General features: G+C 49.3%; 1 protein-coding gene across 1 annotated transcript in view; it reads left to right on the top strand.

Moving 5' to 3' along the window:
* Positions 1–24,458, top strand: part of LOC144889619 (E3 ubiquitin-protein ligase Midline-1-like) — a 45,249-nt gene extending 20,791 nt beyond the window's left edge. The window contains exons 7-8 of the mRNA XM_078770573.1: positions 12,080–12,154; positions 24,320–24,458. Coding sequence (XP_078626699.1) covers positions 12,080–12,144 — 65 coding nt within the window. The 3' untranslated portion in view covers positions 12,145–12,154; positions 24,320–24,458. The remainder of the gene's footprint in view (positions 1–12,079; positions 12,155–24,319) is intronic.
* The last annotated feature ends 1,078 nt before the right edge of the window (positions 24,459–25,536 follow it).

Here is a 25,536-nt window from a genome sequence, read left to right as displayed (position 1 = left end):
TTGTCGTCCCGTTGCAGCACCCGGAAGGGCCCGTCGTACGGCGGCCGGAGTAGCCCCCGATGTGCGTCGTGACGCACAAAAACATACTCCGCTGTGCGAAGTGCTGGGGGGATGTAGGACTGGGGGTCACCATGGTGGGATGTTGGCACGGGGGCAAACCATCGGGCGGCCTCCTGGAGGTCCGAGCGCTGGTGAGCTGCGGACCAGGGACTGGTAGCGTCGGGCACGAATTCGCCCGGGACGCGTAGCGCCTGGCCATAGACCAGCTCGGCGGTGGATGCCTGGAGGTCCTCCTTGGGGGCCGTGCGGAGGCCCAAAAGGACCCATGGCAGCCGGTCGGCCCAACTGCCGTCTTGAAGGCCGGCCATGAGCGCGGCCTTCATGGAACGGTGGAATCGCTCACACAACCCATTTGCTTGGGGGTGGTAGGCCGTAGTACGGTGGAGCTTGACCCCCAGGTTGCGGGCGACCGCGCCCCACAGCTCGGAGGTGAACTGTGGTCCGCGCTCTGATGAGATGTGCGCCGAAGCGGGCGACCCAGGTGGCGATGAAAGCCTGCGCCACGTTGGCGGTGGTGGTGGAGATGAGGGGAACGGCCTCCGGCCACCTGGTGGTCCTGTCCACCATGGTGAGCAGGTGTGTGAACCCCCGTGATGGGGGGAGGGGGCCCACCAGATCCACGTTGACGTGGTCGAAACGTCGTTTGGGCATGGTGAAAGGTGCCAGCGGAGCCTGGGTGTGTCGGTGGACCTTGGCCCGTTGGCAGGCCGTGCAGGTGCTGGTCCAATCGCGAACGTCCCGACGAAGGCCGTGCCAGACGAATCACGCCGACACCAGCTTCTGGGAAGCTTTCCGGCCCGGGTGGGAAAGGCCGTGGAGGGAGGCAAAGATGCGGCGTTGCCAGGTGACGGGCACGATGGGGCGAGGCTGGCCTTGGGAGACGTCGCAGAGCAGGACAGTGTCCGCGAAGGGGATGTCGGCCAGGCGGAGGCCCGTGTCCGCCGCCCGGAGGGCTTGCACCGTGGTGTCGGTGGTTTGGTCTGCCGCCATAAGCGCAAAGTCCACGCCCAGGTGGACCGCGTTCGCGCTGGCCCGGGAAAGACAGTCGGCCACGGCGTTGTTTTTGCCGGCGACGTGCCGGATGTCCGTGGTAAACTCCGACACGGCGGAGAGGTGGCGCTGTTGGCGGGCCGACCACGGCTCCGTGACCTTGGCCATGGCGTAAACCAACGGCTTGTGGTCGACGAACGCCGTGAAAGGTCGGCCCTCCAGGAGGTGGCGGAAATGGCGGACGGCCAGGTGTAGACCGAGGAGCTCCCGGTCAAACGTGCTGTATTTGAGCTCGTTCGGCCGGAGCTGCCGGCTGAAAAAAGCGAGTGGCTGCCAAACCCCGTTCACCCATTGCTCATGTACGGCGCCCACCGCGTAGTCGGAGGCATCCGTGGTGAGGGCGATGGGAGCGTTGAGCACCGGGTGAGCGAGCAGTGTTGCGTCGGCGAGGGCCCGCTTTGAGCTTTGGAAGGCCGCATCCATTGCTGCGGACCAGGCGATGTCGTGCTTGGCCGGCTTGCCCCGGAGGGCTTCGTAGAGGGGCCGCATGAGTTGAGCAGCGCGGGGCACGAAGCGGTGATAAAAATTCACCATTCCCAGGAATTCCTGCAGGGCCTTTATGGTGCGGGGACGCGGGAACATGGTGATGGCCTCGACCTTGGTTGGCAGCGGCACGGCCCCATTCTTGGTGATGTGGTGGCCCAAAAAATCAACGGCCGTCGTGCCGAAGTGGCATTTGGCCGGGTTGACGATGAGGCCGTGCTCGCTGAGGCGCCCGAACAGTGTTCGGAGGTGGAGGAGGTGCTCGGCCCGGGACGTGCTGGCGACGAGGATGTCGTCCAGGTAAACGAAAAGGAACGGCAGGTCACGCAGCATGCCGTCCATCAAGCGCTGGAACGCCTGAGCCGCGTTCCTGAGACCAAACGGCATCCGCAAGAATTCGAATAAGCCGAACGGCGTGATGAGTGCCGTTTTAGGGACGTCGGCCGCCCTGACAGGTACCTGGTGATATCCCCGTATGAGATCAATTTTCGAAAAAATGACCCGTCCCGCCAGACGGGCGGAGAAGTCTTGGATATGCGGGATCGGGTACTTGTCGGGGGTGGTAGCGTCATTGAGACGGTGGTAGTCGCCACACGGGCGCCATCCACCCCCCGGCTTTGGCACGATGTGCAGTGGCGAGGCCCACGCGCTATCGGAGCGCCGCACGATGCCGAGGTGCTCCAACGCGTCGAATTTGGCCTTCGCCACAGCGAGCTTGGCTGGGTCGAGGCGGCGGGCCCTGGCGTAGACCGGCGGGCCCGTGGTTGGTATGTGGTGCTCGATCACATGCCGTACTGCGACGGCCGAAAACGTCGGCCGCGTGAGGGCCGGGAACTCCGTGAGCAGGCGAGCAAACTCGTTCGCCGCCGGGACGGCGCATGCCAGCTCGGTCGGCGCGGAGCTGCTCAATGTGCATACCAGGGAGCTGAAGGTTTCGGCGTTGATTAAACGACGCCGTTGGACGTCCACCAGCAGTCCGTGTGCGCAGAGGAAGTCGGCGCCTAGCAGAGCCATGGGCACGTTTGCGGTTACAAACGTCCAAGCAAAGCATTGGCCGCCGAAGCAGAGGGTGACGTTGCGCGGGCCGAAGGTGCGGATGGTCGATCCGTTGGCCGCAACCAAGGAGGGGCCGCAAACCGCGGACTGCCTGTCCTGGTCAGAGGCGGGTATGACGCTCAGTTGGGCGCCGGTGTCGCACTGGAAGCGCCGTCCGGACGCTTTCTCCTTGATGAACAGTAAGTTGCCCGTGTGGCCGGCGCTCATGGCTGGTAATGAACGCCGGCCCGGCCGTTTCCCGGCCTGCCGAAGGTGCACGGGGGTCGGCATGTCCGGGCCTTCTGTCCGAACCTGGCATGATAGTAACACCGCGCTTGGTCAGGTGGAGGCCCCGGTCGTCGTGCTGGAGGTGGTCGGCTTGGTGTAGTGGCCGCCAATTGCGTCGGCAGTTCGGTCGTCGACCGTGCCGGGTGCTCGGGCGCCATGGGTGTTGCGTCGGACGGCGGTGGGTCCCATGTCGCCGCTGCGATGCGCTGACCTGCGGCGGAGATCTTGTCGGCTTCTCTGGCAAGGGCCCGGGGATCTGTGATCGTCGTGCTTGCCAGGGCGAGGCGTACCGGGTTAGGCAGCTGACGGAGGAACAGCTCCCGGAACAGGAATGCCGGAGAGTGCTCGCCGAGCAGTGAAAGCATGTAGTCCATTCGCTCGGAAGGGCGCGTGTCGCCGAGCTCGGGCAGGTCGAGCAGGCGCCGTGCGCGTTCCGCCGATGGGAGGGCGAAAGCATCGAGGAGAAGCTTCTTAATCGCGCCGTATTTGTCAGCGGCTCGCGGGCTCTCGAGGAGGCTCAGGGCGTGGGCCGCGGTGGCCGAACCGAGCGCTGCTACCACATGGTGGAAGCGGGTGTCGTCGGCTGTGATGCCTCGCAGGGCGAACAGGGAATCCGCCTGTGCGAACCAAACCGCCGCGTGAGCCTCCCAGAAGGTAGGCAGTTTAAGGGCGACTGCCGTGTCCATGTCGGTAGGTCACCAATGAAGGAGCTGGGGCTCCCACGTCGATCGGAAGAATGGACGCGACAAAAAGCTGGAATTCATCCGAGTTGCTTTAATCAAACCAAACACTCAGGCACTCTGAAAAGCCCGTTTATCGGGCAGCAATATATATACATATTATCCCGGAGCGTTTGCCCAGGAAAGGCGAGAGGGGGCGTGGCCCAGCGTCCTGGCTGCGGCCTGGCAAGTTGAGGGCGAGCCTGCCCGGGCATGCCCGGGTGTCCCGACCGAGGCCTGGCAAGTTGAGCGCGGGCCTGCCCGGGCGTCCTGGACGAGCCCGGCATGGTGATCGCTCCGCGTCCTTGATAGGTGCAAGGCGATTGTGAAAACCCAGCTGTAGCCGCTACACTATACTATATTTTAATGACAATTGCCCTGTACCATCATGGGGAAAAATTTCGCACCCCGGACACAAGGCTGTTACCATGCTGGATAAATCGTGCTGTAAAAAGTTTTCCCCAAAGAGGATCAAAGAGGAGTTTTCACCATCTTGTAGAGCATTAAATTGCGCTTCTTTTGATGCCATGTATGCTTTGGAAACAATTTTTTCCCGGTACATCAATGAAACGACCAGACTAAAACCATTTTCTTTTCTGTTATTTATCTTTTCCCCTGTCCTGTAATTGTCTGATTGGAGGTGCCTGAAGTCGGAAATAGGTTTACCTCAGCATTCATTTTCTTTTTATTGTCTTTTCATATAATTTCATTAAACCCATATTTGTTGCATTTTACTTTGGTGTCGTGTTTGTTTACTTGGTTGTGGGTTTGAGGCATAAACCCCGTGGCGGCCGTCCGTTCAGGTAAGTCCTTGGGTCCTTTCCGCGGGTGTGAAAAAGATAATCCCACCAAGTTCGGGTATACGTCTCGGAGTAACAACGTTCGGCTAGTCGTCTGAGGCCGGTGTTCATCTGTCACGGACTTGACATTACGCTTGTGGGGGTTGAGGACAATTTACCAGAGTGGAGGCAGGATTGTATAAACCAGCATGGACCACGTGCGAGTCGGAAGCCTAATTCGATGTTTGTAAGTTGAAATACTGTGAGCTTAAGGTTGTTAATGTGTTCTTCACAGGGGGCGTGAAGACATGTAAATTAGCCCAAGGGTTAAAGATTAATCTCCACGGTATGTGATTACCTCCTGTGATTTCCCCTATGTTCTTACAATTATGACAAGCTGGCCATAAAAACACACATCTTTACAATTACAATAACAATAGAGGTGTTTTTTAATTATTATTATTTTATTTTTTTAATATACAGAATTGAGGCTTGTGTTAGAGCACACACATTGAAAATGAAAACATGTACAGACACATAAAACATACAATAAAGGGAGCGGAAGACAAGAGGAGGGGGGAGAGGGAAGCACACAATCACAACAACAGTAAAGAACAAGGACGTCGGTAGATTTGTGGAAGGGGGAGGGATGGGGAGGAAGGAGGGGTACACAGTATAAAGCAATTGAACACGACAAGGAATTTCAGGAAAGAAGTTGGGGATTTAAAGAGGCGGATTTAGGGTGTTTTAACGGGGGTAGAAAAGATCAAGGTTTTGGATGGGGGAAGATAATAGGTGGTGGTGAACAGCTGTTTTAAAGACCTGGAGGAGAGGGATTGAAGAGAGTGTGGGAGTTTGTTGTAGAGGCGGGAGAAAAGAGGAATGAAAGAGTGAAGGTGAGCAGAGAGTCTTGATTTTGGCAGTTTCACCAGAAGGGGGTTGCTGGGAGTTCTTGTGCATCCTGCAGGAATATTTGGGGGACAGAGCACAGACAGAGCAGGGGGAGCAAGGCTGGAGAGGAGTTTGTAGACGACAGAAAGACCACCTACCTGCCTGCAGTGAGAGGGAAAAAGCCGCGCGCTTAATAAGCTTAATCACGGGAGATTCCAATGATTCTGAATGCTTTGGTTTCAACCGCGTGAAACCGAGCTAGGTGTGAGGCAGGAGCTCCAGCCCAGAGGGGAGAGCAATATTCCATTGAGCTGTGGATGAAAGCTTTGTATGTGGTCAGGAGCTCAGAAGTGCCCAGAAAGGACTTCACAGGACGGAGGATGCCCAGTCGACTGGCTTTCGAGGCCAGCTTGGAAATGTGGTTTTGCCAGGAAAGACCATAGCAGATAGTGAGACCCAAAAGCTTGAGTGACAGAACTTCTTCAAGAGCATTGTTCAGAAAGTATATGGGAGGGTTGTCCAGATGGTCTTTTCGGAGAGACAAAGTGAGAGTGTGTGATTTGTCTGGATTGAAAGACATGTTCCACTTGTTTGACCAGTTTGTGATTTTGTCCAGATCTGCAGAGAGTGAAGAGGCTGTTGCCTGCCAATCTGAGGGTTGAGAAATGTGTGGTCTCCATGGTTACCATGAGAGGAGAGTTTGGCGAACAGGGCAGGGTGCCAGACCGTATCAAAGGCACGTGATATGTCAAGGGAGACTGCTCTGATTTCTTGTTTGGCATTGAGGACCTCCATCCATTATTGAGAGAGCAGAAGCAGGAGGTCCAGAGTAGAATGACCTTGTCTGAATCCAAATTGATGATCCGAGATCAAGCCATTGGAGAAGAGGAATGATTTGATGTCAGAAACGATGAATGATTCCATGACCTTGCTGATTATTGGGAGCAGGCTGATTGGTCTGTAGTTGCAAAGATCTGTTTTAGCATCTTTTTTGTGTGAAGTGGTAATGTCGGCTGATTTCCAAGCAGATGGCAGATTACCTTAAGCAAAAAAGAGGGTGAAGAGAACAGAGAGAGGTTGAGACAGAGTGGCAGAGCAGGGTTTTAGGACCCGTGGGCTGATGCCGTCTGGTCCAGTTGCAGAATCAGAGTCAAGGTTTGACAGAAAGCTCTCCACCTTGTCAGGAGAGAAGGACACAGAGTCCTGGGGCAGCTGGGTTCGACTGGGAAAGGTGGGCACAGAGAGAGATGGGTTTGGGACACAACATTTTGAGGCAAACACAGAGTTGAGGCATTCGGCTTTTTCACGTGCGGAGTCAGCTGTGTAGCTTTTTGAGGTAAGGGAGGGGATGGAAGAGGAACAAACACCAGAAACAGATTTGACCAAACACCACCAGGATTTGGAGGAGGGAGACATGTTTGATGTCATTCAGTCTTGATAGTGGAGAGATATTGTTTCTTGACTCTCCGGAGGGTGGACACACACTTGTTTCGAGCTTTGTGAAAGGAACTGAGATTGCCTTCAGTTGGATTAGCCTTCCATGAGGCAAAGGCAAGTTGTTTCATGGCAACTGCCTCACCACAAGCTTCAGTGTACCATGGATTGGAGGAAGGGTACGATAACTGAAGATGAGAAAGGATAAATCTGTGCATGAGAGAGCAGTATGCAACCCTACCACCAGGATGAGGCTCACATCTATCGTACCAGGAAGAGTTATTAACTAGGAAGAGATATTAAGGAGGGAGTAACCAGGAAGAGATATTAAGGAATCAGAGACATCTTGAAGGAGGAAAGTTTCTGTTCAGCAGATTACGTCTCATTTGTCAGAAGCAACCTCTATGGAGAGATCAATCGGGTTTGAGTGAAGGCCCCGGATGTTTGAGGTCCATACCATTAAGGAAGAGGGGGGGGGGGGCATCGGGTACAGAACAAGGGAGGGGTACACTAAGATGAGGGGTGAAAGGGGGAGGTAGGGAGGGCTGTTGATAGTATGTCAGAGATTGCAAAAGAGCTGGGAGAAACGGAAGGATGAGGAGGACAAAGGGTTTGATGGTGATGCAATGAGACACAGTGAGGTGTTGTTTGAGGGGGGTGGGGGGGGGATCAAAGTATAAGGTTTGAGGAGGTGTGAGATGGAAGGGAGAGGAAGTGGGGAGGAGGCAGCTTTAGGAGGGGGACGGGGGGAGTGGGGTAGTTTTGAAGGGGAGGGGTGAGGGGGGAGTTTAGGAGTGGAGGTGGGAGAGGGGAGTTTCGGAGGGGAGGGGAACGGGGGGCAAATTGAAAGGGAGGGGTGACGGGAGTTTTGGAGGGGAGGGGTGACATGGGAGTTTTGGAGGGGAGGGGTGAGGGGGGAGTTCAGAAAGTGGGCGAATAATGACAAACTAACACTTATTACAAGCTGGTTTTATTTTGATTTTGAAGTCAGAGATCCGTTTGAAAACGATAGAGGAGGGGTGGAACGAAGGTGAGTTCCGAGAATGTAGAAAGGAAGACTGTAGAGATTGAATATATATTTTTAATGGAATGAATTGAAGAGGAATTGTAAAAAAAAGCCTTTTAAGTTGGCAGAAAAACAGCGTGATGTAATATACCACTGAACAAAATTGCAGGGGAAAGTTTAAACATATTTGAATAATATTTAAAAAAACCATGAAAAAACGATATGGGAAAAGTCCCTGAATTGAGGGCGTGGATCGGAGAAAGGAGAAACGGTTAAATGAGATGGAGGAAACTATAATTGGAAAGGTGAGTATCGGCTGGAGATGGAAGGAAGAGGTGGAAGAAAAGGCGATAAAGGGGGCAGGGCGAGACAACAGCACATGTGGGCGGGGCCTGCGAGGAGAGAAGGAAATATATAGTTTTTGTTTGTGTTTGTTTGTATTTAAAACGTTAGACAAAGGGTAAGATGTTCAGGTGAGTTAGGCGCAGAAAAGAAAATCAAAGAAAAAGCAATGCAGCGAAGGAAAGAACTTATATTCACAAAACACCGACGTGGGGAGGGAAGCCTCGAGGGACTAGGCCGTGCACGCGGTACCAACAGAAAACAATTAATTACACACAAGTTTGCACGATTTACAAACCAAGACTAACGAGAAACACACAGTAACATGTACACAATAAATTAACGAGTGGAAATTTGACAAAGACACAAATGGGAAAATACTTAACTTTGATGACATGGAGAGCTCGAAGGATGCTTCTTCGCTGGAGGAACCAGAAGCGAAAGCGATAATGAGCGCAAACAACAACAACGAGCCCTCCATTAAACCACAACTACCAGCATAAATGCCTACAGTACGTGGACATTACGATCTACAAGTAAACCCCGCCTCCAAGGAATCATAAGAGACAATTAATCCCGCCCTACCACTCGACTAAGGAAAAAAGCCCTGCCCAGTCGAGGTGGAGAATCGGTGGGCGGTCAAGAGGGCCGTGAGTCCCCACCCCCGTAGTGCATGAATTGTCAGGGTGACGTCATCAAGAGACTTTGAGAATGGAGGAGGAAGAATTGCTCTCTCTGGTCCTGGGTTTGTGGCGCGCAGTCACTTTTCTCGTGTGTGCTTGTGGGGAGAACTGTTCGGAGCCCAGAGAACCTGGCAGCGTTGGAGTCAGGGTTGTTGTTTGACTCTGTGCTCTCCGGGGGAGCTGGGGACCATGTTGTGCTGGCTGGCCCAGGATCGAGCTGGAGACGTTTGGCTGCCTGATACACGGCTTGGTGTGCTGGCGTGATTGAACGGCACATTGTTTGGGCGCTTCGACGCACAGTCCTCTCTTCGACCGATCCCACCAGAGTGCTTGTTCGGGTGGTTTCCTGCACCAACACAAGTGCGAAAAGTGGTTTTTCAACACTAACACAAGTGCGAAAAGTGGTTTTTCAACACTATCACAAGTGCAAAAAGTGTTTTTTCCACACTAATACAAGTGCAAAAGTGGTTTCCTGCACCAACACAAGTGCGAAAAGTGGTTTTTCAACACTTTGGTTTCACCATTGTTTGGGCGCTTCGACGCGCAGTCCTCTCTTCGACCGATCCCACCAGAGTGCTTGTTGAGACCAGAGCTGTGTGCCGGCAGAAAAGGGGGGATTTTCTTTTATTTCGTTCAATCATTCCCGTAGCTGTTTTTGTGTCCGAGTGGAGACATCTCAAGTTAGGATATTAGTTTTTACCTCGCCGTTAATTTTTGGTTCTTTGATTTACTTCATTAAATTCCTTACTGAGCATTTTCTTTGTTGTTTTGCTTGCATGGTGTTGGGTTCGAGGAATAAAACTCGTGTGGTGGCCATCTGAGTTAAGCACTTTGGTTCCGTCTCACGCGCGCCAAAAAGTACCGCCAATTTTCAGCTTGATTGCCTCGGAGTAAAGACTGACCGGCTATCCCTCCAAGGCTGGTTTTCATCGGTCACGGACTTGACAATATGCTGGTGTAACACGTACTTCAGGTCCCTGGAAGGAAAATTTGGATTGAATCATCTCCCGAAAGCAGTTCCACAAATCGGATAAAAGACCGGATATTTGTGGTAAGTAGAGGTTTTGGGAGTTTGATTAGAAGGAGTTACTGCAAGAAGAGATTCATCCTCGATAAATTAGAGATGTTGGAGATCTAATAGAGCAGAGGGATCAATAATGGAGGAAATGGTAAATAACAGAGGGTCCAGCAAACTTGTTTGTCTGTGAGCTGGGTATCTCAAAAAGTTGTGGATGGATTCGGACGGAATTTTGTGGATAGGTTGGGTGTGTGACATCGACGATTTCATACGATTTTGGTGAGGATCCGAATCCAGATCTGGAGCAGATAATTTTTAATTGATTCCTCATCATTGAGAGTGCGGCCAAAAACGATATACTGTACACCACGATATTTCAAAAAGTTGTGAATGTCTTATGACAAAATTTGGTGAATGAGTTGGTTGGGTGACGATAACAAGCTGATTCGACTTTGATTCAGGTCTGGATCCAGATCCGGTCTTTCAGTAGATACAAAACATAACCTGTTCATCCTGGCAGAGCTATGCTCTCTACCGGATGATGTTGTAGTTAATTTTGTTGCGATAACGAAATATTATGGACCAGAAATACAAGACTAACAGTATTTTAATGATTTTTCATCGATTGAAAACTTTATAACATGAAATCCACAAAATTCTAATCTGGAATTGCAGCCCGCGAGGAAGAGAAAACTTATTTTGTGCCGAGAACAAACATTTTACAGGTGAATGAGGTCATGAGTTCAGATTGTGAAGAATCGGGACAATAACTCTGTGTTTGTGCAAAACCTAATATCCAAGTCGATGTTACGGATCATTCATTCACTGTTTTATTCTTCTCATGAACTGTAATGGTAATAGTTTGTCAAAGTGGAGAATCTTTGTGTAAAAGTTGTTAAAATGAATTCTGTACTGTGAAGTGTTCACGGAACATCACAAACGAATCAGAAACTTTTCGTTAATATTTCCAGGTGTTGTACATAAAACACTCACACTGATTACACAGTGATGCGTCACGTGGAAACATGTCAGGTGAATGAGTTGTTCTCACTTCCATCTTCAAATAATTTTTTCATGGTTTTGATAAAAACAATTCGTCAATGAACATTATGAAAGGCTGGACAAAATAATTCAGTCATTTCCATTTCGGATCGATAAATCATTGGGTCAATCCAGGGAGACATAAAAAAAAAATCCGTGAGTCCAGAAGCTCACCTGGATCAGGAGCAACAGTCGCTCAACCCCCCCTAGACCCCCTCAGATCCTGATATTTTTAATGCAGTGAACAAACATTGGTACATCATGGGCGATGAAGGTTGTGATCAAGTTTCATCAAAATTGCGTGTGTAGTTTTTGAGAAGAGAGCAAATACCTATTTGGGGGGGGGGGGCAGAAACCCCCGTAGTTCCCCTTAATGAGCGTAGATTTTGATGCTGTCAATACACCTTCATTCGGCATCAGATGAAGCTTATGGCGAAGTTTCATCAAAGTTTTGTTTGCTTCAAGCGATAATGACTGAAGTGTTTACAGACTTACTTACTCACTCACTCATTTACCTACGGAAACTGCTCAATTGCATAAGCTCACCGTACTAAAGTCCAGGTGAGCTAAAAATATTGAGTTGGTAAAATTGAATTTTTAAATCTATAATTTTTTCACTGGTACGTACGTTGTACGTAGTGGTTTTCACAGGTAGTTTCTATAAGTTTTTCACATCACGGAGCGATGAACAGATTAATTTCACCAAGGACGATTCCACATCAACAAAAATCATTCACATGTTCCCCTAAATCATTCACATGCACATTGAATCATTCACATGTACCTTAAATAATTCACATGTTCCTTGAATCATTCATGTGTACCTTGAATCAATTGCATGCACATTGAATCATTCGCATGCACATTGAATCATTCGCATGTACCTTGAATTGTTCACATGTTCCTGGAATCATTCACGTGTACCTTGAATCATTCACTTATTCCTGGAATCGTATGATGTTCAATTCCAGTGAAGAACGAAAGATTCATTCTATCTTGTGGAGAAAACGAATTAGCGATCACTCAATTTTAGTTCATTGGAGGGAAGTGTAAGAACAATGTTGTGAAATTTACTCAATGAATCAATGAAAATTATATATATTTTGATACAAAATGGAGGTCCATTTTCTCTTCACCCATGTTTATTGTATTTCGATTTTTGGTAAAAAGATTTTTTTAATCTTCATAAACTTAAAAATAAGAGAATTTCGCATCTTGTAATTTTTGTTCATCTTTAATCATTTCCACAGGACTGGTGGAGCATCCGGAGGAGGTTGAGCTGGATCAGAACAACCTGAGAAGACTTTGGAAGTGAAGGGAAATGGGTAGGGCTGGCTTCTACCTCCCCTCCATTTACAGATTATTTAAAATTCCATATTTCCTCATTTTCATTCTTTCCTTTTTCTTCTGTTTTATTTCCCTGTTTATATTTTCCTTCAATCTATTCCACGTAGTTATTTTCCAACACGATTTTCCCTCTTGTCAAGTGTCACAAGACCCAAAGTTTGTTTCATTGAACGATGTCCAACCAGGAGGAGGGGAGAGTCCAAACTTGTGTTTGCTGATTAAAGGCCTTTCTTAATCCCCCCCCCCCTCCTCCCTCCTTACCCATCCTCCTCCTCTCTCTCTCCCTCCCACTACGTCCATCTCTCTCTCTCTCTCTCTCTCTCTCTCTCTCTCTCTCTCTCGCTCTCGCTCTCTCCCCTCGCTCTCTCCCCTCGCTCTTTCTCTTTCTCTCTTTCTCTTTCTCTCTCTCACACTAACGATGTAATCAGAACTAGATCTTTCTTCATAAATACTGATTCGTTCTGAAACATAAGCCGGTATAAATTGCTCGTTCATCCCAGATAAAATTTACAATCCTGAAGGAACTTGTAAGATATTTCCAGATCTCTCATATAAAAATCTTACATCAACAAACATTGTGGAATCATATCTCTTATTATAATAGAGCAAACATAGGGTTATGTCGGAATGTCGTTATGTATTGTCGCGCGGACCCTTCCGGTTAAGACCAGGGACCACGGATGGACCAGAACGGATTTACTGGAGGCGACGACCAAACACAGATTCAGCTATAAAATGCGGGAGGAAGAAGAGAAGTGGAAGCTGTGGCAAAAGCGCTTATCTTCAGCGAACCGACGGCAGCTGCAGGGAAATTAATGTACTCGACACTGAATTAGAATGTACAAAAATAAACACGTTTATTCCGGAACCCGAGACAATGAAAAGCGACGGTAATCAATTAAAGAGCCTAAGTTGGGATCCCACACACCTCGCTTCAGAAACAAGACACAGGAAAATGAATAACCAAAAGAAAAATGTTCGTTATGTAATGTAAAATGTGGTGCGTCCTAACTGTCCGTCGTCTTGTCCCCACGCGGCTCCGAGCTCCGCTGCACACCACGAGGTCCCTCGCTCCAGCACCACAGCACCGCGAAGGCCCAAGCCAACGCCCTCCCCGTTCACAGCACCGAGCCCCGCTCCTGCACAAGCACCGAGCACTGCTCCAAGCACAAGCACCGAGCACCGCTCCAAGCAGCACGCAGATGGCGAGCCAACGACCACCAGGACCTCTCAAGACCAAGAATAAGCGCAAGAGCTTCAAACACGTCGAGACAGCCAGAGAGCACAAGGGCTAGAGCTGCGCAAGAGGCTTCAAGCACGCCAAGACAGCCAGAGAGCGCAAGGGTTCGAGCTGCGCAAGAGGGAAAATGTCGTTCGGTGCGCCCTTTATATAAACTGGGTTACGACATCAGCCTTGGCGCGCCACCCAATCAGCGCCTTCCAATCACAACCTCCTGGGCATGACGCTATGCAAGTTCGTGATGCGACCGGCGGCAGCCATCATCGGCGGTGTCCTGGCCTGGTTTCCTGTCCGTTTTCTTCCAAAGTCATTGTCAGGGAAGGGCATTTAAATAATGTGTGCACGACAGGGCCTGTCTAAGTGTTTATATGGGTATGCATTGCCATAAGGGAAAAAGGTTTGATTACCAGGTGTGACACACAGGGGCTGTTATCTCCAATACCGATCACTACCTAGCACACGAACATCCTGGTATGTTCACAGGTATACTCTTACCCGACAACCCGCCTAGAACACACAACTTATTACAGGGTTGATTCACTAACGTGACAGACGAAGCATGTTACCTATTCAGATCTACCTGACTCTAGATATTCCTCTACCCTACTGACATAACACAGCCCCCACCCAACCCTCCCTCCCCCACCCCCCCCCCCCCCTGGAACCATAGCTCCTGTTAGGTTCACTGCAGTCGCTACCATTGCAGTCTTAACACTCTGTCTCACACTTACTTAGCCGACGAAATAAAGCAGGAGGGCTGTGGGAAGTGAGTCGGAATTCCTACCTGTTCTCCTTAACATGCTAATCCCCTTAACAATCATGCAATCAAATATGTACATTTCAAATATTCGTTGTTCCTGCGGAGGGAGGAAACAAACATCACATAAAATCTACTTCACCACAACCCTTAGCCTTATTCAAAAATTCAAAACTCTATAAAACATTTGTACATACCCTGGTCTGTAGACCGCATCCCCCGGTGGATGCCACAAGACACAACCTGACCTGCGGGGCCATCCCAATGCACCCCTAAATTTCCGTGGGCCCTGTTCAGGTGTTACAGGTAAGTGACATGGCTCGGTGGATTTCGCCCACATTCATTCAACACAAACCCCTTAACCACTCATTATCATTCCATAAATCATCATCCAAAATCATTACAAAGCACACACTGATTACATTCCCCCCCCCACCCCCCCCCCCCCCCCAGCAGGACCATGGTATTGATGTCATATTCATGTGTGCATTTCTCTCTAGGCAGCGGGGAGGTACCGCACAACTAAGATCGTGGGGGCGCTTCAGGCTGTGGTGCCCGCAGTCCCAAACACAAGTCAACCGACTTACAAGTTAATTGCCCCCCCCCCCCCCATTTACCTCTTGGCCCCGTGGCAGCCCAACAGCCCTTTCCGCCGTTACCCCGCCAGTGAGGGTCTCCACATACCAGGCTCCATTGCCTACTGCTGCTGCTGCGCAGCTCCACGGGTCGCCGGGGGTCTCCTTTACCCCACGGCGCCCAACCAGACCCTCCACCGACGAGCCCCAATTTCCAGATACCACTGGCTGCCAGGGGTAATTGTCGCAGAGGCGGGGTGGCGCAGGCATCGCTCCTCAGAGCCTGATCTGTACCTGCGGACACACACACACCTTCCCCACCCACAAGATCCCAAAACACATCTCCTCCCCCGCTGCCATTCAATTCTCACATATTTCCATGGATTGCATTACAAAAAGTTGCCATGACCTGCCATTGAGAAATCCCATTCACATTTAACCAATACATCTCCATTTCCAACACAATAATCACCACTCATTCTCAGTTTCCATTTCCAAACTCACGACCACATGAAAACACATCACCACAACACTAACACAAACGCCATGCACAAGACTGTGTGGCACACATTCCATCCCCCTCACCGGCCATGTCATCACTCTCACCCGCCTCCCAACTCCAAATTACCTGTCCCCAATTTCCATAAGCAGGTCCTGAAGCCTGGGACAGTAAACATCAAGGCCTTACCTCTACCTTGATTTGCAGGTAACTACCGGTTGGTCAGGTCCAAAGTGCCATCCACCCACAAAATCCCAAAATTTCACATTGGACCAATCAAATTCTTCCAAATTTCTCTTTTGTCCCCACTTTCCTGGCAGGCATGTGGATCCGCATCCAACGGTGATTATCACTACACAACTGCATGTGGCTACGACAGCTCCACACCTCTACCGTGCAAGGGTCATCGGGACAAGGTGAGCAGTCAAAACGCCAACATGGCCCATGAGTGTCCACAAGGGTGCGCCCCACCATCCATCCTTCGGCCCCCCTGCAAGGAACACAGCTGCATAAGCTCCAGCTGGCCAATGTGGTGAGCACCTGCTGCCACAAACACTACCGCACGCACAACCTCGGCCCTGGGGGAGACGGTCGCAGTGCGGCGCCACCCTCACCCCCCAGTCCATAGAACTGCAGCCCTCCAGTGCCCACCCACACTTGACCACACCAAGGTCCAGTCGACAGCCATGCTCCACCAGGAAACCCACCCAGAAGACATGGTCCACACACCTCGGACACCCATAGCATCACGTTGACTCCCAGACCCCCAACTCCATACCCATGATCCCGTGTCCCAAATATCGGCACAGTCGCCCCCGCAACCAGTTGAAAGCTGTGTCCTGCTACCCTGTCAATTTTATCACAGCCTCCAACACTTTGGTCTACACACCTGGATCAATAATGGTGTCACAACTGTCAGTGACCACCATGACATTTCAAAATTCACCCTTAAATTTGCATCTAACCCACAGATTACCCATGTCTAACATTTTTCACAATTCACTCATTTCACCAAAGAACGATGCTTTGCCATACACATGCCAGCCGAGCATGGCCCATATGCTCGGCTCGTTACACATTCCCGATCACATTAACCCCATGGCTCTCTTCCCAAACCGAGAGTCCATAAATCATAACGGAACATCTGTGGAAGGTCACTCTAACACCATCACGTTCCACAGATGCCCCAATAGTTGGCCGGTGGGCTATCTCATTCCTGTCCATTCGGTTCGACCCACGTCCATAGCACAGCATGGCAGGTCACCACATGCTGGCTGTCCTAGAGTCTCAGGAGGAGGGTGTCAGGCCGCATGCCCGGGTGTTCACTACATCAGGCCCAAGTTGGCCGTCCATTATGCCACCACCAAAGCGCGACCCACAACACCTCCCCCTAGTGGTCCTCAATAAATGCCATCCCAGGCTTGAGAAACCACCTCGGACACCCCCTGAAGGTCTTAACCCCCACCAGGGTCCGGTGACCCTGTCGGCCCGAGCCATCAGCTCGGGCGGCGCCCCGATGGACAAGGGACGCCACACTCCACCAGACCACCCGTGGGGCCCAGGTCGTACCTCGACACCCAAGGCTGGACCCCACGTCCAAATCTCGCCAGCACAGCCCCCCAGCTGGCTGGCATACCCAAATTTTGAAAGGGGCAACTTTTGCCCGAGGCCATCCACAATGACCTCTCCTGGTCCAAATCCCGCAGCCCGGGGACCAACTCCAACCAAGGCTGCTCCAAATGAATTTCCCATTTAAATGTAATTTTCTTTTTTCTTTTAAAATTTCTCACCACCTGTGCCAAACCACAGTTGCAGGTAACGACTCCCTCAGGTTGTTCTGCCCCTCCCTGCAGCTGGTCCACATTCCTTACGGGGACCAAATTGTCGGAGGCACTATCTCCCGATCCCTCTCTGTCCGAATTCAGCCCGGAGCCAACAAACTCGCCCAACTGGTTCTGTAATTTTGGAGCCTCCGTTACCAAATCGTAGTGTACGGTGAGGGTCCCCTCGGTCACTTCAACCACATCCTCGGACCGACTCACCTCATCCCCCAAACTCCTTTCGGCCTGGTCAACCTTGTCCTCCATGGGACTGTCCCATGTCCCCAGCCGCTGATCACATCATGCTCATCATCCCCATCAATAATGTGTGGCCCTGACAGGTCTTCCCCAATAAATACCCAGTCCGGCTCTATTAGCCGGACCCCCGATAATGATACCCCCTCTCGCTCTGCACCACCGCCCTGGTGCTGCACCATTCCAAATTAATCCCCCGGTTGGGGTGTTGTGACATCCACCCGGCCCTGATAAACCTCCAGGCCACGATGTGGGCAACATCCTCCCTTACAATTTAATTCTCCATTCACCTCTTCACATTCCACATCTACCTGTACGCATTCCCCATTCACCTGTGGGCACTCCCCATTTACTTCCATTGCCATTCCCAGTGCAATTCCCAATTTGGCTTCCCCCCATTCCGATTGAATTTCTGCCACTCTTGGCTTCTCCTGGGCCCCAACGGCACCATTCTTTTGTTCCTCCTCCAACTCACTCGTCCTGGCATCCATTTTGTTAATCATTCGCTTTAAGTCTCCCTTCAATTCCCCTTTCATTCCCTTCATGTCATTGTCTATTCCCTTTAATTCATTTTTCATTTCTCCGATCTCTCCTTTTAATTCATTTTTCATTTCCCCCATCTCTCTACTCATTCCCCTCATCTCTCCCTTCAATTCCGCACTGGTTCGCTCACTGCTACTATTTATTAACTCCGACATAAATTTCATTAAGGCCTGGCTGTCCATGGGGGCCGTCCCTCCGGCGGGGGAAGTTCCACCACTACGCTCCACCACAGCTACGTCCGACTCACCCCCAATGCTTCCCGCATCTTCCATTCTCCTTTCCTCCATACCGCTCACCTCTTCCATCCGAGGAGAGGAGGTCGCTTTCCCGCGCGGCTTCTACCTCAGATGTCGATCTAAATTTAATGACGCACCTTTCGCGTCGTGCAAGCCCAATCGACTATACAATTTATCGCTTCGGACTACGATAATTTTTCGTCCAAATGTCGGGCACGATGTACGCCCGACCGTGTCGATGTCTCGCCGCGGACAATAAAATTTGTCTGACGGGCCCAGATCCTCTCTTGACACCAAATTTACTACAGGATTCAATCCCACTCCTGACTACCAGTTGTCACGCGGACCCTTCCGGTTTAGACCAGGGACCGCGGATGGACCAGAACGGATTTACTGGAGGCGACGACCAAACACGGATTCGGCTATAAAACGCGGGAGGAAGAAGGGAAGTGGAAGCTGTGGCAAAAGCGCTTATCTTCAGTGAACTGACGGCAGCTGCAGGGAAATTAATGTACTCGACACCGAATTATAATTTACAAAAATAAACACGTTTATTCCGGAACCCGAGACAATGAAACGTGACGGTAATCAAATAAAGAGCCTAAGTTGGGATCTCACACACCTCACTTCAAAAACAAGACACAGGAAAATGAATAACCAAAAGAAAAACGTTCGTTATGTAATGTAAAATGTGGTGCGTCCTAACTGTCCGTTGTCTTGTCCCCATGCGGCTCCAAGCTCCGCTGCACACCACGAGGTTCCTCGCTCCAGCACCACATCCCCGCAAAGGCCCAAGCCAACGCCCTCTCCGTTCGCACACAAGGTCCTGCCCGTTCACAGCACCGAGCCCCGCTCCTGCACAAGCACCGAGCACCGCTCCAAGGACAAGCATCGAGCACCGCTCCAAGCACCACGCAGATGGCAAGCCAACGACCACCAGGACCTCTCAAGACCAAGAATAAGCACAAGAGCTTCAAACACGCCGAGACAGCCAGAGAGCGCAAGGGTTCTAGCTGCGCAAGAGGGAAAATGTCGTTCGGCGCACCCTTATATAACCTGGGTTACGACGTCAGCCTTGGCGCACCACCCAATCAGCGCCTTCCAATCACAACCTCCTGGGCATGTTTGCTATGCAAGTTCATGATGCGACTGGCGGCAGCCATCATCGGCGGTGTCCTGGCCTGGTTTCCTGTCCGTTTTCTTCCAAAGTCATTGTCAGGGAAGGGAATTTAATTAACTAGGGCATGCCCGTACTATATATATATGCCCGTACTTCTATATATATATGCCCGTACATGCCCGTACTTCCTAGGGCATGCCCGTACTATATATATATATCTAAAATTATATCCCCCCCCTCTATTTACATGAAATGGTTTGGTCCATTCGCAAAGCCAGTAACGACCACAGAACCCCCCCCCCCCCCCTCTATTTACATGAAATGATTTGGTCCATTCGCTAGCGCCAAAGTGAACGGCGAACGGCTAAATCGCCATAGCTCGGTAACTACTTGTCCGATTAATATGAAACCTTGAAAAGGCACATCCTCGGGTCCCCAGCAATATACCTGGCAAGTTTAAAGTATATCGGACCCGTGGTTGTCGAGAAACAGCGGTCACAGACACACAGACACACAGACATACAGACATACAGACATACAGAGATTACTGGAATTATAGATAGATTAATGTGTGCACTACAGGGCCTGTCTCAGTGTTTATATGGGTATGCATTGCCATAAGGGACAAAGGTTTGATTACCAGGTGTGACACACAGGGGCTGTTATCTCTAATCCCTATCACTACCGAGCACACGAACATCCTGGTATGTTCACAGGTATATTCTTACCCGACAACCCGCTTATGAACTTATTACAGCGTTGATTCCCTGCCGCGACAGACGAAGCATGTTACCTATTCAGATCTACCTGACTCTAGATATTCCTCGACCCTACCGACATAACAGTATGTTTGTTTATATGTGACGAAAACTTCTTCTTCAAATAAAATTAACACCTTCTTAATTAACCCTCTTAATTACATTTAGACTGCTGAGACCCCTCAGACATTTGACGAGCCTTTAATGCCCCCAAGACCCGTGAAGACCCAAAACACCCCAAAGACCCAAAATACCCTTGAAGGCCCTGAGGCTCAAATTACCCTGAAGACCCAAATGGCTCTGAAGACCCAAAAGACCCCGAAGACTCAAAAGACCCCGAAGACCCAAAAGACTCCGAAGACCCCAAAAAAACCAAATACCCTTAAAGACGAGAGGAACCAAAAGACCATTAAGACCCAAAATTCCCTGAAGACACTGAAGACCCAAAAGACCCAAAGACCTTTCAAGGCCAGAGGAACCAAAAGACAATTATGACCAAAAATCCCCTGAAGACACCGAAGACCCAAAAGACACCGAAGACCCAAAAGACACCGAAGACCCAAAAGACACCGAAGACCCAAAAGACACCGAAGACCCAAAAGACACCGGAGACCCAAAAGACACCGGAGACCCAAAAGACACCGGAGACCCAAAAGACACCGGAGACCCAAAAGACACCGGAGACCCAAAAGACACCGGAGACCCAAAAGACACCGGAGACCCAAAAGACACCGGAGACCCAAAAGACACCGGAGACCCAAAAGACACCGGAGACCCAAAAGACACCGGAGACCCAAAAGACACCGGAGACCCAAAAGACACCGGAGACCCAAAAGACACTGGAGACCCAAAAGACACTGGAGACCCAAAAGACACCGGAGACCCAAAAGACACCGGAGACCCAAAAGACTCCGAAGACCCAAATGAGTGTGCGTGTGTGTTTGTGCGTGTGTGTTTGTGTTTTTGTGTGTGTGTTTTTCTCGGAAACCGCTGAATGGAAAAATTTGAAACTTGGCACGTTGTCAACTACTCCCAATGGGGAACAAAAGCATGAAAATGGTGACATCATGGGTGAAGTGGTATACCAGCCAAAAATGTTTTAATCGAATTCCTTTTCCTAAAAATCTGAAATTGCATGCACATGATCTATGACCCACTCGTATTGAAATATTACATTTATGACATCATAGGTCACATGGTTTGGCAACCATATTGGATTGAAGGTAAATATTAAATAATTATATTTCTGAAACCGCTCACCCTATCGATGCAAAATTTTACAATTATCTAACAGCACTGTTGCATATAGTTTGAAAATGGTGATGTTGTAGGTCACGTGGTTTGGCAGCCATACTGGATAGAAAAAGGAACCTTATCCGATTAACACGAAACTTCACAAACGTGATCCCCTACCCATACATATGCAGACCCATACATGTACATTTTTTAAGGTCATATGTCATGTGATATGGCAACCATATTGGCTTGAAAGCTGATATTAAAAAAAAATACCGTCTCTGAAACTGCTTCACCGATCGATGTGAAACCCGTCATGTCGGGTAGAAATGTGATACTTGAAAACAGCTGAAGGGATTTAAATCAAATTTGTTTATTGTTAGGACAGCGAACGATGGCATCTACCCATTGCGGGGCTATGCGGAGGCATATTGGCGACACAGTCGCATTGTTCTAGTTTATTAAAAACTAGCAGAAGTACCCGGCATTGCCGGGCGGGGGAGGGGAGGAGAGGGGGAAGGGGAGGGGAGGGGAATGGGGGGGAGGGGAGGAGAGGGGGGAGGGGGAGGGGGAGGGGGGGGGGAGTGGGAGGGAGAACGTGGGAGGGGGAGGGGGAGGGGGAAGGGGGAGAGAATGGGAGGGCCAGTCAACAATGACGTTGCAGTTGTCATGGTCAGAGAGCAGCACAACAATCGCAACATCGTCCTGCATCTTCGCAACAGCACGAAGCGGATTTTGGAGACTCACCGATCCTGTGACGCCCTCCAGTACTGGCGATGTCAGGCGGGGGAAGGGAGACCCGTACATTCCCAACCCGTACATTCGCCCTCTCGACTCAAGCTCACTCGGACAAAAGCCTCGCACAAATTACACCGTGAAGGCCCAATGGCCATGTCTATGCCACAAATCAAGTACGTGAGCGAGTCGGGCGCACTGAATTGAAAATATATAGAACGCTCATACTCCGTGAAAAGTGAAGCCGCGTGTCGCCATCTTAGTTAGCACGACTCGACCAACTCGCTTCGCAGATCTCGTTTGTTTTGAACGTGTGAATTACGTGCGAACGCGTAACTGTGAGTTTATGGCGGCAAGGAGCATCACGTGATCGCTCTGAGCGAATCAGCGCGCTGCTCTGCCACCTGATCAGATTCCGTGTATAATATTCCTCGCTGAAATGCGCTGAGGTAAATATGAATAAAAAATATGGATCTCGTAAAGATGAAAGAAAAAAAAACCTATGTGGTGTGAATGGCAATGTTCCTCGCTGAAATGTGAAAAAACGCAATCGCTTTTCGCTCTGAAATACGTGCGAACGCGTAACTGAGTTAATGGCGGCAAGGAACATCACGTGATCGCTCTGAGCGAATCAGCACGCTGTTCTGCCACCGGTCAGATTCCGTGCATAATATTCCTCACTGAAATGTGCTGACGTAAAAATATTGTAAAAAAAATATTATGAAATAATTTTTTTTAGGTCGGCCATGTTCTTCCCAGGCTCAATGGCCATGACTATGCCAAATATCAAGCACGTGAGCCTCTCCGTTTAGGAGTCCATCGGTAACATTACACACACACAAACTGTTTTTTATATATATAGATAATTTATGGGTACATGCGTGTCAAAACTGCAAATGCCAACACGTGACTTTGGTTATCCCTGCACGGAGAGAAGGATCTCCCAGGAATCCTTTTTTTTCTTCCCCCATAGCTTAGCCATCGCAGCAAAGATTGGTATTTCTGTCAGCGAAGCGACAGGTCGAGTATTATAGTCAACATAAAACATATGGACGCTCACCTGGTGGAATAATCAAGAGACTACACTGACTAAATGTGTTTTAAACCAATTTCAATGGTTGCTCGAAGACAGGGCAGCATGTAGAATCATACTATCATAATCATAAGGCTTTAAACAAACAAACAAACAAAAAATACTTATTTTGGGAGGCAAACCCCCCCTCTCCCCACCGTTTTTTGAATGCCGTGAACAAATTTTGGTACATCATGGGTGATGAAGGTTGTGGTGACGTTTCATCATCAAAATAGTGTGTGTCGATTCAGAGGCAAAGGCGATTTGGTGGGTCAAACCTGGATCCACTTTGGATTGGATGTTTTTAATGCTGTGAACAAATTTTAGTCACAACATAACAAATATCATTTGTGCCAAATTTGGTCACAATCCCATCAGCGGTTTCGGAGAAGAAATTGCAAATGTTTTTACAGACGGATTGATGGACGCGCCGTCGCATCAGCTTACCTGAACTTCATTCCATCTGAGCTAAAAACAACAAATTTGATTTTCCCCGTGTTTGTGGCAACATACACCGCCCAGATCTTCTTTAAACTCACGAGAAACTTTATTTAAACTTGGAAAATATGACAGAGAAACAATCTGCTTCTGATAATTCTTCTTCTTCAAACTCCCCCCTGCACATGCCTTTGTTGGGGTCTGCGGCAATGTGCAGTGCCTCGGGCGGTGCCTCACCTGCTATAAATGTCTTATTCCCCCCCTTTTCGTGCGATCTGCTTTCATTGTATTAGTATAGTTATAATTATTATATCAATAAAAAAATATACATGTAAAACAACGAACGCGTCAAGTGCTGAAGCCACTTGGTTTCCATGGTGATACGGTGGCTCGCTGCTCCATGGGGATATCTCCGGAATTGGATGGAAGGCAAAATAAATTGGAGAATTAAAGCAACGGGACAAGCACGATGCCCGAGAGGTATCCACACTCGCTCTAAGGTGTCTAACCTGGGTTTGAATCCCGACCGAGCTATAGACTCTCATCCTGGTGTTTCACCAATGTGCGCATCGTCCCGTTAAACGGCGTCACATCTGCCGGATATTCATCCTTCCCTCCTCATCCTCTCTCCTCACTCTCACACACCTCCTCCCTCGTCTTCTCTCCTCCCGATCCTCCCCCTCGAAGTTGTTGGTGGTAAAGTAAATAAATAAATTAAGGTGTTGGAAGTGAAGTAAATAAATAAAAACAATTGAAATAAAAGTTGTTTTTTTGTGATAAATGTGATTCCCAAAGTTTATAAAAAGAGACATGTATTTGTATTTTTGTCCATTTGTCTAACACTGTGTCGTGTCCTCAGATGGACGGACCCCAAGTCTGGACCCAAACTCTGCACATCCAGAGATCAAGATCTCCGGGGATCTCAGGACAGCGACTCTCACCAGGACTGAGATTCAGTACCCGGAACATCTTGATCGGTTTGATTAATTATTGGTCACAAGTTGTTTCCCGTGAGAGTTTCTCCTCGGGTCGTCATTACTGGGAGGTCGATGTGAGGACGAGTCGTTGGTGGGGAATGGGAATCTGTTTAAACTCAATGGTGAGAAAAGGAGAAGAGAGCATGTTGGGACTGAATCCTGAGTCTTGGTGTTTATATAAATATAATAACAAATACTCCGCATGTCACAACGATCAACGTACCGACCTGTCCGTGCCGGGGGATCCTGAACGGTTTGGGTTCTTCTTAGATTGCGAGGCGGGAGAGTTGGCGTGTTTTGGGGACTCGCGGGTCCTGCACGTGTTCAGGGGGAACTTCATGGACCCCGTTAAACCCGCTCTTGGGGTTTGGGTTGATTCCGTTCATTTTGTACATTTAGTGAAATAAACTTTCATCCCGAACTGATCTGGTTATTTTGGTTCAAATCAATCAAATCATTTACCTGTTCATGACGATGTTATTACTGATTAATGTTTATATTAAAATAAAGTTTATATAATTAAATAAGTTCATTGTTTATCTCATTTAAAGTGAAATTAACATTAACCCGAACTCTTCACTCTCCTCACCATACAATTTGGATTCTTCTTCAAATGTTCGTTTCATTCAAAGATAACTTTTAAAACTCGAGTTTAGTAGTGGTAGTTGAATATAATATTTTATTAATATCTACCTGGGGACCGCAGGACTAACCCCCACTCTTGCAGGGAAAATGGCCTTAAAATGCCTGTTGTTGTTTGTTGTATTAATATGTACCTGAATCCCATGTGGAGGGTTTTTAAAAAAATTAATTCCAATAAATCACCTCTTTCCCCTCCCCCCCGTACCCCCATCCTCCTGCCCCCGATGTTGGGAGACCCGACTACCAGTGTACCTCATAATACTGAACTATTTGTTGTATTTATTGAAAATTCCCTTTTTATCTGAATTTTTTTTTCTTGAAATTGATCCCCAGGTGAATCCGTCAGGTAAACGGCACAAACCTTGGGATAACAAGACGAGGAACATCAAAGGGAATTTGAATGTAACTACTCAGATCGATCAGATATAAATCAGGATCTTACAAACTCTTTTATATA

Source organism: Myxine glutinosa, chromosome 1, assembly GCF_964187855.1.
Source record: "Myxine glutinosa chromosome 1, kmMyxGlut1.1, whole genome shotgun sequence".
Taxonomy (NCBI): domain Eukaryota; kingdom Metazoa; phylum Chordata; class Myxini; order Myxiniformes; family Myxinidae; genus Myxine; species Myxine glutinosa.
Note: the sequence above shows the minus strand (reverse complement) of the source record. Positions and strands in the feature narration are given on the sequence as shown.